The 12,774-nt window shown below is 42.6% G+C and overlaps 2 protein-coding genes across 3 annotated transcripts in view; one reads left to right on the top strand and one right to left on the bottom strand.

Annotated features, from left to right (window-relative positions):
- naa15a (N-alpha-acetyltransferase 15, NatA auxiliary subunit a) overlaps positions 1-12,774 on the top strand; it is a 290,869-nt gene that overhangs the window by 45,960 nt on the left and 232,135 nt on the right. The gene's annotated exons all lie outside the window — the stretch shown is intronic.
- Positions 1-12,774, bottom strand: part of ugl (ureidoglycolate lyase) — a 54,098-nt gene that overhangs the window by 14,358 nt on the left and 26,966 nt on the right. For both annotated transcript variants that reach the window (XM_072396313.1, XM_072396312.1), the window contains exons 6-7: positions 3,347-3,457; positions 1,749-1,808 (exon numbers count right to left, since the gene is read on the bottom strand). In XM_072396313.1, the coding sequence (XP_072252414.1) occupies positions 1,749-1,808; positions 3,347-3,457 (171 nt within the window). The remainder of the gene's footprint in view (positions 1-1,748; positions 1,809-3,346; positions 3,458-12,774) is intronic.

The following is a 12,774-nucleotide window of genomic DNA, read 5'->3' on the forward strand; positions in this document are numbered from 1 at the left end:
AGCTGCCCTGACACAGTCACATTATAAAACTGTACAGCTGCCTCTGACACAGTCACATTATAAAACTGTACCAGCTGCCTCTGACACAGTCACATTATAAAACTGTACCAGCTGCCTCTGACACAGTCACATTATAAAACTGTACCAGCTGCCTCTGACACAGTCACATTATAAAACTGTACCAGCTGCCTCTGACACAGTCACATTATAAAACTGTACCAGCTGCCTCTGACACAGTCACATTATAAAACTGTACCAGCTGCCTCTGACACAGTCCCATTATAAAACTGTACCAGCTGCCTCTGACACAGTCACATTATAAAACTGTACCAGCTGCCTCTGACACAGTCCCATTATAAAACTGTACCAGCTGCCTCTGACACAGTCACATTATAAAACTGTACCAGCTGCCTCTGACACAGTCACATTATAAAACTACCAGCTGCCTCTGACACAGTCACATTATAAAACTGTACCAGCTGCCTCTGACACAGTCACATTATAAAACTGTACCAGCTGCCTCTGACACAGTCCCATTATAAAACTGTACCAGCTGCCTCTGACACAGTCACATTATAAAACTGTACCAGCTGCCTCTGACACAGTCACATTATAAAACTACCAGCTGCCTCTGACACAGTCCCATTATAAAACTGTACCAGCTGCCTCTGACACAGTCCCATTATAAAACTGTACCAGCTGCCTCTGACACAGTCACATTATAAAACTACCAGCTGCCTCTGACACAGTCACATTATAAAACTGTACCAGCTGCCTCTGACACAGTCACATTATAAAACTGTACCAGCTGCCTCTGACACAGTCACATTATAAAACTGTACCAGCTGCCTCTGACACAGTCCCATTATAAAACTGTACCAGCTGCCTCTGACACAGTCACATTATAAAACTGTACCAGCTGCCTCTGACACAGTCACATTATAAAACTACCAGCTGCCTCTGACACAGTCACATTATAAAACTGTACCAGCTGCCTCTGACACAGTCCCATTATAAAACTGTACCAGCTGCCTCTGACACAGTCACATTATAAAACTGTACCAGCTGCCTCTGACACAGTCACATTATAAAACTGTACCAGCTGCCTCTGACACAGTCACATTATAAAACTGTACCAGCTGCCTCTGACACAGTCACATTATAAAACTGTACCAGCTGCCTCTGACACAGTCACATTATAAAACTGTACCAGCTGCCTCTGACACAGTCACATTATAAAACTGTACCAGCTGCCTCTGACACAGTCACATTATAAAACTGTACCAGCTGCCTCTGACACAGTCACATTATAAAACTGTACCAGCTGCCTCTGACACAGTCACATTATAAAACTGTACCAGCTGCCTCTGACACAGTCACATTATAAAACTGTACCAGCTGCCTCTGACACAGTCACATTATAAAACTGTACCAGCTGCCTCTGACACAGTCACATTATAAAACTATACCAGCTGCCTCTGACACAGTCACATTATAAAACTGTACCAGCTGCCTCTGACACAGTCACATTATAAAACTGTACCAGCTGCCTCTGACACAGTCACATTATAAAACTACCAGCAGCCTCTGACACAGCCTCATTGTAAAACAAGTTTTCAAACTAAATGGAAATTTCTTTTCTCAGTTAATCTGAGTATGGGAAGATCTTAAGATCATGGAGTATGTGAATAATTAACTTTAAGCATCATTTCAAGAAATGGAATCCCGACATGTAAAGAAACACTGACCTTCTGTTGTGTCCAGACAAATATCTTGTTCCAAAGTCTGGCCTCTGTGAATGTTTCCACCTGCAACAAGCAGACACTCTGAAACAAACATCAAACCGCTGAACTGTGGATGAAAAGCTGCTGTGCACTGTAGTGATTTAGGCTGGTGACACTGAAGTGGAACTTATGATGGAATAAATAATGTTTTCAGTGATTGGGAGCGTAAATCTGGGTGTCTGAATTCACAGAGTCAAAATCACAACCCTGTCACGTTCTACTGGACCGTATAGGTCTGAAAATATTTCACTTAGTGAGCCATTCAAATATGCAGGCCACACTCTTTACTTTACTGATTGTCCAGCCTCCCGATCTTCATCTGCACGTAGAACTTCGCATAATGCTGCATTCATGTACATCGGAAGTGGGACGCTGTAACTCCTTTTTTTAAGCTCAGTGCTTTGCTGTTAACAGCAAATTGTCATCAGCAGTTTTATTGTGTGGTTCCTTTTTAATTGTTTCATGTTTAATATTGCAACTAAGAAATCTCACTTCTTGCTGCTGTTCTCTTTGATCTCTTTACTTATTCAAAAGTTGGAAACTTTGTCAATAATATATCATTAGTAGCACCACAGCAATTCTGCTATGATAAGAAATGGATAGAAAACCCCCAACTTATTCATATTTGGAAAACCTTATGAGCAATACTTAGTCTCTAAAAATGCAAACAAAACCCAGAGGAATGAAACAAGAGTGAACACTGGGTTATATACAGTGTATGTGTTTATTATTAATTATTACTTGAAGAGCCATATATAATCTGCTTGCTGGCTTTTACTTCAGTTTGCTATCTGCTGTGTGATGTTTTATCAACCTGGTTCAGTTCAACACATGTCTGGCAGTCGAGTTATAACTAAAAGAGCTTAATGGAACGGTTCCCATCTACTTGAATGCTCTCACAAAGGCTTCTGTCCCAACTGGGTCCCTCCGTTGGTCCCAGGATTGTCGTCTAGCAGCTCCTACACCACGCCTAAGACAATCCAAACTCTGTTCATGTGTCGTCCCACGATGGTGGAATGACCTACCGAGCGCTACCAGAACAGGGGCGTCCCTGTCTATCTTCAAGAAGCTCCTGAAAACCCAGCTCTTCAGAGAGCATCTCCTATCCCAGCACTTACCTTGTACTTCCCTCCCCCCTCTATCTCTGCTCTTTATCTTTCTGCACTTCCTTCTATGCCTGCACCCTATCTCTACTCTGTCCCCTCTGACAGAGTCGGACTCCTGGGTTCCTTCTATGGAGCTTATTGTTAGCTTTTTATAAAGCTGTTATATCTTCATTTGTAAGTCGCTTTGGATAAAAGTGTCTGATAAATACAGAAACAGAAACACATAAACATAAACAAAAGTGGGATCAGTACCAGCTGTAAACTGAAGAGAAGAGAAATGTGATGAGAAGCATCACTTTTCTAACAGTTTCGTGTGTGGTATTGTGAGCTCTCAGGCTAGGTACTTAATGCTCTTCCATACAGTAATAATGTGCATCAAGGTGTGTTGAGGTTATTCGTTGTCTAAATTGGTTGACAGGTTGTAAAAAGAATGGTGTGTGTCTGTGTGTGCATTACTTTTGAGAGGTAGAAAAAAGGTCCACTTTTGTGTTCAAACAGTGTCTGTCCACAATGAAACATGAGGAGTCCAAAATCAAAGAGAGGACCAGGAGCCTCCTTTCCCTCCACCTGTTGAAAGAAAACAGGAAATGTCTACTATTGTATACTATACTATACTATACACTATATATACTATACTATATATCTATGGACTATTCATTTTATTTCCATTCTTAGCACATGTTGCTTGATAATGATAATTTATATTAAATTTCAACCTTGCTTACTGGCAATAGTAAGTCATTGGTCATTTTTATTAATGGCTAAAATGTAAACAGCTTAATTTTACATGTTGTGGTGCTTAAAAGTTCAACAAGTTTGAGCTCTAAAAGTAGAAAAAGAGGACAAAGTCAATCATATGAAACAAAATAATGACATTTACTCATTTGTTTAAAGAGGAAAACAATCTCACATAACATATCTCTGATTGGCAAACGTAAGAAACGTTCATCAACTTTGTGTCTACAGTGAGTGTTCTGCACATCATCATGTGACATGTTGGTGGGTTTCCTCACATGAACTTCCAAAACACGAACATTATTAATCTGACACAATACTTTGGTAGAACAACTTGTGTGTTCAGACTTGCTTCATGACCCATTTTCTGTTTCCAATTATTTTAAAGACATTTGTCCTGAAAAATTGCCTCCAGTATTTGCTTATAAAAGTGAGTGTGTTATTTAATTAATTATGTCAAGCTGTCCTAGCCCAAGCTACGATACTACCACCACCATTGTTTCACAGATGGGATAAACTTCTTATCCTGGAATGGAGTAATTGCCTTTCATCAGATTTAACAGTTTTCATTTTAACTGTAAAGGTCTTTTTTGTCTCATCCCTAAAATGCAGCACTGTTCTTGTTTGACTCACCAGACCTTGAAACTTATTTGAAGTAAGAAATGTATTTTCAGTTTTCTCCAGTACACACTTAGGAAAATCTCCCAGCATAGAAAATATTCCATGTAGTGGCCAAACACATTCAAAATTGACCACCTCTTAAGTCCCCTGAGCCCAAAATCTAACTGCCTGTATACAATTGAACACCTATTATGCTTTAATCTATATAATTTCCAAAAGGTCAATTTACCCAGTAACCTTATTTCAACAAAATCTAACAACTTTATTAAACTAAATTAAAACTCACATACAAACCAAACAACTTAGAAAATCTATCACTTCTAATACATTACAGCAAAATAACTCAAACATTCAAAACAAAGAAAACTACAAAAAAGGAAACCCTCCACTTGTCAGGATCCATTGACTTTATGTTTTGAAATATGTCTTGTCTCGTCATTTCCTGTTTTATTTTGAAATATTAACGTTTCAGGTATCTTGCCCTTCCTCTTGTGTTAAGCGTCTGATTGTCTTCCCTGATTCCCAAAGTGTTTCCACCTGCTCCCCATGGCTCCTTATGTATTCAAATAGTCTGCGTCTCCCTTGTCTTGTGCCAGTGTGTCGCAACAATCAGTTGAGGGTTCTTCATTCTAGCCTTTCCTAGTGTTTCCCTGGTCTTTCGAAGTCGAGCGTTTCTCCTTGAGAGTTTTCTTTTGGTAAAGTTTTTTTTAATTCTAGTTGTAGTTTAGATTCGTATAATTTCATAGTCTGTTTTGGTTTCCTCCATTTTGGACTGATCTTTTGTTTGCAACATTTCATAGCACCTCCGATATAGGAGTGGTTGCGTATAGCATTTTAACTTCATAGAAATCTCCATTAGAAGGAAAAGATTTTGTTTATTCCGCCTCTTTAGAAGAGAGCTGTCAGAAAAGTTTGCTTATTATCATTAAATAAAAGTCACAGCCAAAGAGGCCATTTCATATCAAAACTTCACAAGGAGAAGTTGGGAGACAAAGAAAACTGTGTTTTAAGAAGGAATGTTGTCTCCCCACTGATCGTTATCTTTATAGCTTCCCCAATAAGGAGATGCCTCCAAACTCAGGAGATATACCAGACCTGGGCACATAGAGGATTGTATGTATGTGTGTGTGTCACCAAATAAAAGAGCAAGGGAGGCAACCACTCGTTGGAGAACTCTTGTGAATCTGCAGAGAGAAGGTTCGTGTGTTGTTCTCCCCTTGCAAGTGAAATACTGAGGCCTCTGAGGGATTTCTGGGTTTCATGCCGTTGTCTGTGAGTTAATTTTTCTAACAAGAGCTTTAATTTTAAAGATAATCTTTTATAGCGTTTCATTTCTTCTGACACTACTTGGTTTTAATGGTGGTGATTTATGATGTCACCAACACCTGAAGTCAGGAAGTGCTGGGCTGGCCACTCCTGAAAAATGTGTCCAAACAAAGGACAAGTTATATTAATAAATAGAAAAAAAAACTACAACCCAATGAAAGTAACTGAATTAACTCATGAATATATATGATGGAAATACCTAATGACAAATGTTACACAATGTTAACATTAACAAACGTGAGTTTAGCAAGGTTATAATGCTAATGAGAGTGATTAGTGGATAAGGTAGATGTATAGGGGACAAGTGGTAAAGAGATGAAATCTCGCCTACTTTGTCAGAGCGGGCGACATAGAATCCTATTTAAAACTGCTGACTAAGGATAAGCGTAAATACGGTAAAATAGTTATTCACGTCGGCGGTAATGAGACCCGGTTACGACAATCGGAGGTCACTAAAATTAATGTTGCATCGGTGTGTAATTTTGCCAAAACAATGTCGGACTCCGTAGTTTTCTCTGGACCCCTGCCAAATCTGACCAGTGATGACATGTTTAGCCGCATGTCCTCATTCAATCGCTGGTTGTCTAGATGGTGTCCAGCAAACAAAGTGGGCTACATAGATAATTGGCAATTTTTCTGGAGAAAACCTGGTCTGATGAGGAGAGACGGCATCCATCCCACTTTGGAAGGAGCGGCTCTCATTTCTAGAAATATGGACGAATTTATTAGTCATCCAAAAACATGACATCCCAGGGTTGAGACCAGGATGCAGAGTTGTAGTCTTACACACTTCTCTGCGGCTTCCCACCTGATGCTGCCCCCCCCTCAATCAAAAAACACAAAAGGAGCAAATCCTCTTGTGCAAAAAAAATTTAAAACAAAAACTGAACAAAAACATCAAACTATTAAATGTGATTTGCTGAATATTAGATCTCTCCTTTGGAAGTCTCTGTTAGTGAATGATTTGATTAGTGATCATCATATTGATATATTTTGTCTTACAGAAACCTGGCTGCAGCAGGAGGATCATGTTAGCATTAATGAATCAACTCCCTCTGACTATTTAAATGTTCATGTTCCTAGAACCACAGGCAGAGGAGGAGGAGTGGCAGCTATCTTCAGATCAGGGTTACTAATCAGTCCTAGACCCAAGATTAGTTTTAGCTCTTTTGAATCTCTGATTCTCAGTTTTTCCCAAAGTGGAAATCACAGAAACCTCTTGTGTTTGTTGTTGTGTATCGTCCACCTGGCCCTTATTCTGAGTTTCTGTCTGAATTCTCAGAGTTTTTATCCCAGTTAGTGCTGAGTACAGATAAAGTCATTGTAGTGGGTGACTTTAATATTCATGTAGATGTTGAAAATGACAGCCTAAACTCATCACAAAACTCACAGACTTAGGCATCAGTTCCCTCGTGTGCAACTCGTTACTGGACTTCCTGACCAGCCGACCTCAAACATGTCCACTGCTAACCACTGCTCATCTACCATCACCATAAACACTGGTGTACCACAAGGCTGTGTGATAAGTCTTATTCTCTACTCCCTCCTCACCCATGACTGCAAACCTGTCGATGGTTCCAACACCATCATGAAGTTTGCAGACGACATCAAAGAAAACGACCGCCTACAGGGAGGAGGTGGATCGTTTGGTTGAGTGGTGCGACACCAACAACCTGCTGCTCAACACTGAGAAGATCAAGGAGCTCATCGTGGACTTCAGGAGGAACACTGACTCACACCCACCCATCCACATCAAGGGGACGGCGGTAGAGCGTGTGAACAGCTTCAAGTTCCTGGGTGTCCACATCTCCGAGGAACTCGCCTGGACAACCGGCTGCTCCAAGCTGGTCAAGAAGACTAATCAGCGCCTCTTCTTTCTGAGGAGTGAGGAAGAACCACCTGACCCCAGACATCCTGGTGAACTTTTACCGCTGCACCATTGAGAGCATCCTGACCAACTGCATCACAGTCTGGTACGGAGCTGCTCTGCCTCGGACCGGAAGGTGCTGCAGACGGTGGTAAAAGTTGCCAAGTGCTTCACCGGAACACCACTTCTTGCCATGGAGGACATCTACAGGAAGCGGTGTCTGAAACGGGCTGGGAAAATCATCAAAGACTCCAATCACCCAGCACACAAACTCCTCACCCTCCTGCCCTCTGGGAGGCGCTACAGGAGCCTCCAGACTAAGACCACCGGGTACCAGAGCAGCTTCTTCCCCACAGCTGTCACACTTCTGAACTCTGCTTCCTGACACCTGAACAATAACAATGGACTGTATCCCCATACACACCAATAACACATGGACTACTGTATATACTGTATAGATAATCTATTCCTATTCATAAATACTCTCCCATACTTATATTCTTTTTATAATCTGTTTATACCCCTTCATATTTATAACCTGTTTATAGTCTGTACATTCATAGCCTGTGTATACTTTTACTTATAGTGATAGCATATTCACAACAACTTTACTGTACATTTGTAATAAATACAGATTTACATTTTTGCTAAAGCACTTCTGGATGGATGCAAACTGCATTTAGTTGCTTTGTACTTGTGACATGTGCAATGACAATAAAGTTGAATTGTATTCTATTCTAAATATTAACTTTAATTCTATATTAGACTCTATTGGATTTTCTCAAAGTGTTCACAGACCTACTCACTGCCTTAATCATACCCTTGACCTTGTGCTGACTTATGGCATTGAGAGTGAACAGTTAACAGTGTTCCCTCATAACTCTGTCTTGTCTGACTATTTTTTTATAACTTTTGAATTTACATTACTTGACTATACAGCTTCTGAGAAGAATTCTACATAAAGAAGGTGTCTGTCAGAGAATGCTGTAACCAGATTTAAAGAGTTGATTTCCTCATCCTTTTCTTCACTGCCATGTGCAGATATGACAGAGGATGACTACCTAAATTTTATTCCAGTAGAACTTGACTCTCTTGTTGACAGCACTATAGTTTCAATGCGTACAACACTGGACAATGTTGCCCCTCTGAAAAGGAAGGCAATCAGTCAGAAGAGGTTGGCTCCTTGGTATAATTCACAGCTGCTTTAAAGCAGACTGCAAGAAACCTGGAGAGACAGTGGTGTTCCTCCAATTTAGAAGAGTCTCAATTAGTCTGGAAAGACAGTTTAACGTATAAGAAAGCCCTTCGTAAAGCTAGAACTGCTTATTATTCATCATTGATAGAAGAGAATAAGAATAATCCCAGGTTTCTTTTCAGCACTGTTGCCAGGCTGACAAAGAGTCCGAGCTCTGTTGAGCCATGTATTCCTTTAACTCTCAGCAGTGATGATTTCATGAGATTCTTTATCAATACAATTGTTTCTATCAGAGAGAAGATTAATGGAATCCTTCCCACTATTATCACTGAAACCTGTTGCCTAGTAGCCTCGGTTGGGCCATCGCAAAGCAATCAGAGTATTCAGGAGCTGTGAACGGGCGGTCACTCTCCTCTCTGAAAACACTTGCTGGTTAACTCTCGGTGGGCGGTCCTCTCACTAAGGTTAGAGCTTTCAAAAACTCACTACAGCACACTGAAGGTATCGGAACTGCACGGAAAGAACTGTGTGTCTGCTAGTGTAAGTTTTTTCTAAGCTTCTTGCCCAATTGAATATCTGTTGTTGTTGAGAAAGTGATCAAAACCCATCCGTGGGTGAAACCTGCTGCCTAGTAGCCTCGGTTGGGCCATCACAAAGCAATCAGAGTACTCAGGAGCTGTGAACGGGCGGTCACTCATCTCTCTGAAAACACTTGTTGGTTAACTCTCGGTGGGCGGTCTCAGCTTAGTGCAATTAACCAACACATGAACGGCTGTGCACAACATAAAGTAAGGGGTGGCGCCTGAAGTGTCAGCGGCAGCCATTCTCGTGTGAAGACATTCTTGGGTAAAGACTAGCGTGTCTACCTGCACGTGTCTACCTGCGGGTGTCCACCGAGCAAGGCCACTGAACAAGGCAAACCTGTCCCACTAGCCTCATCCATGTCGCTCTGGCCTCACCACCTGCTTTAAAATGTGCCTCAAACCCATTCCTGTTGTCTCGCATAGAAGGTTTCACACAACCAAACGCCACCGCAACCTTAACAACCTCCGCTCTCTGAAGCCCACTTCACTCTGTGACACACCCTTGTCTGTGGGGTTGTAGAATTGCCAATCAGCGGTAAACAAAGCAGATTTCATTATGGCTTCTGCCAACCACCTGTCTCTTGACATCCTGGCTCTCACTGAAACGTGGATTAAGCCTGAAAACACAGCTACCCCGGCTGCACTTTCAACCAACCACTCATTTTCCCTCTCGTACATCTGGGAGAGGTGGTGGAACGGGCATGCTCATTTCCAACAAATGGAAATACACCCAACTGCTACCTGAAGCTAAATACAATACCTTTGAATACCACGCCATCTTGGTAACTGCACCGGTCAAAATCTATATGATTGTCATATATCGCCCACCAGGACAACTCGGGGACTTTCTAAATGAACTCGGCACCTTGCTCTCTTCAATCCTGGAGCATGACTGTCCCATAATGGTCCTTGGTGACGTGAACATCCACCTGGACAGTCCTAACTCTTCTGATTTTCTGACACTAATGCACTCGTTTGAGCTACAACTGCTCAGCAGTCCTCCGACCCATAAAGCTGGCAAAGTGCTCAATCTCGTTTTCTCAAGAAACTGTGCCACAGAGGCCCTGTCTGTCACACCTCTGCATTTCTCTGACCACTATTTCATTCAGTTCAGAGTCTCCCGAGAAGACCACCTGCTTCTACCCCTATGGTTTCCTTCCGCCGCAATCTCCGCAACCTGTCGCCCACCCGCTTCTCCTCCGTTGTTGCCTCCGCTCTTCCAACCTCCAGCACATTCTCCTCCCTTCGGGTTAATGATGCCACGGAGTCCCTTTGCTCTACTCTGAGCTTATCTCTGGATAGTCTGTGTCCTCTTTCCACCAAACCCACCCGATCCTCCCAGTCTCACCCCTGGCTTAATGATACTCTCCGAGCGTTGCGCACCAATCTCAGAGCTGCCGAAAGGAAATGGCACAAGTCAAAAGATCATGCAGATCTAGCTAAATTCCAGGCGCTACTGTCATCATTTGCATCCAGTGTTACTGATACAAAAAAGTCTTTCTACATCAACAAGATTAATAGTACTACTGACACCCGGAAACTTTTTTCCACCTTCAAAACTCTACTTAATCCTCCGCCACCTGCTACCAATCTAACAGCAGACTCCTTTGCCTCATTTTTTACTGACAAAGTGGCAGCTATAAGCAAACAGTTTACCGAACCTGGTACCACAAAATCTGCATGCAGAAGTCCTACTGCAACATTTTCCTCATTTACCCCGCTCGCTCGGAGCAGTGTGTCTAAACTTCTCACATGTAGCCGTCCTACTACATGCCCGCTGGACCCCGTCCCTACTAATCTTCTCCAATCCATTGCTCCTACTGTAACTGCAGCAGTCACGCATGTGATTAATGCTTCACTGACATCGGGCACATTTCCTATCACATTCAAGCAAGCTCAGGTTACACCGCTGCTCAAAAAACCTTCCCTCCCTCCAACTCATGTGGAGAATTATCGGCTGGTCCCTCTCCTCCCGTTTCTGTCTAAAATCATTGAAAGGGCGGTCTTTAAGCAGGTCACCGATTACCTCTCTCATAACAACCTCCTTGACCCAAACCAATCTGGGTTTAAAAGTGGACACTCCACCGAAATGGCTCTGTTCGCTGTGACAGAAGCCTTAAAAGAAGCCAGAGCGACAGCTAAGTCCTCTGTACTTATCCTGCTCGACTTATCAGCTGCATTTGACACTGTCAACCACAGTATCCTTTTGTCCATACTCTCTAGCATGGGCATCACAGGGAGAGCACACTCCTGGTTTGAATCATACCTCACTGGTCGGTCTTTCAAAGTATCCTGGCTTGGTCAAACTTCTGCAGCGCACCACCTCGCCACAGGGGTCCCCCAAGGTTCAGTACTGGGACCTCTTCTCTTTGCCATATACACCAACTCATTGGGACAGATCATCTGATCACATGGCTTCTCATACCAATGTTATGCTGATGATACCCAGCTCCATCTGTCATTCCCACCTAACGACCACACGGTCTCAGCACGAATCTCAGACTGTTTCTCTGACATATCAACATGGATGAAAGCCCATCACCTCCAACTTAACCTCCCAAAAACTGAACTGCTTGTCTTCCCAGCCAAACCAACCATACACCACAGCATCTGCATCCAAACTGAATCCCTATCTCTTGCATCATCAAAGGTTGCTAGAAACTTGGGTGTCATGATTGATGACCAACTAACCTTCAAAAAACACGTTACCTCGGTTGCTCGTTCGTGCCGCTTTGCATTACTAAACATAAGAAAGATCAGACCACACCTAACCCAACATGCCACCCAGCTCCTGGTGCAGGCCATGGTCATCTCCCACCTTGACTACTGCAATGCTCTCCTAACTGGTCTCCCAGCCTGTGCTGTGAAACCTCTGCAGATGGTCCAGAACGCGGCGGTGCGTCTGGTCTTCGGTCAGCCTAAAAGAACACCCCTCTGTTCATTGAACTCCACTGGCTGCCCTTAGCCGCCCGCATCAAATTCAAGTCACTGATGTACAAAGTGCTTAATGGAACGGCTCCCATCTACTTGAATGCTCTTGCAAAGGCTTATGTCACAACTCGGTCCCTCCATTCATCCCAGGATTGTCGTCTAGCAGTGCCTACACCACGCCTAAGACAATCCAAACTCTTTTCATGTGTCGTCCCACAATGGTGGAATGACCTACCGAGCGCTACCAGAACAGGGGCGTTCCTGTCTATCTTCAAGAAGCTCTTGAAAACCCAGCTCTTCAGAGAGCATCTCCTATCCTAGCACTTACCCTGTACTTCCCTACCCCCCTATCTTTGCACTTTATCTTTCTGCACTTCCTTCTATGCCTGCACCCTATCTCTACTCTGTCACCTCTGACAGAGTCGGACTATTGGGTTTCTTCTATGTAGTTTATTGTTAGCTTTTTGTATAGCTTGTTATATCTTGATTTGTAAGTCGCTTTGGATAAAAGCGTCTGCTAAATACATAAACATAAACATAAACATCACTGATATGTTCTATCATCAAGTAGAGCAGCTTTAGAAGTATCTTTAGAACCTGATTTGTATTTAGACGGCTTCTGCCC

This window comes from Leuresthes tenuis, unplaced genomic scaffold, assembly GCF_036924035.1.
Source record: "Leuresthes tenuis unplaced genomic scaffold, fLeuTen1.0.hap1 SCAF_11, whole genome shotgun sequence".
In the NCBI taxonomy this organism is placed as follows: domain Eukaryota; kingdom Metazoa; phylum Chordata; class Actinopteri; order Atheriniformes; family Atherinopsidae; genus Leuresthes; species Leuresthes tenuis.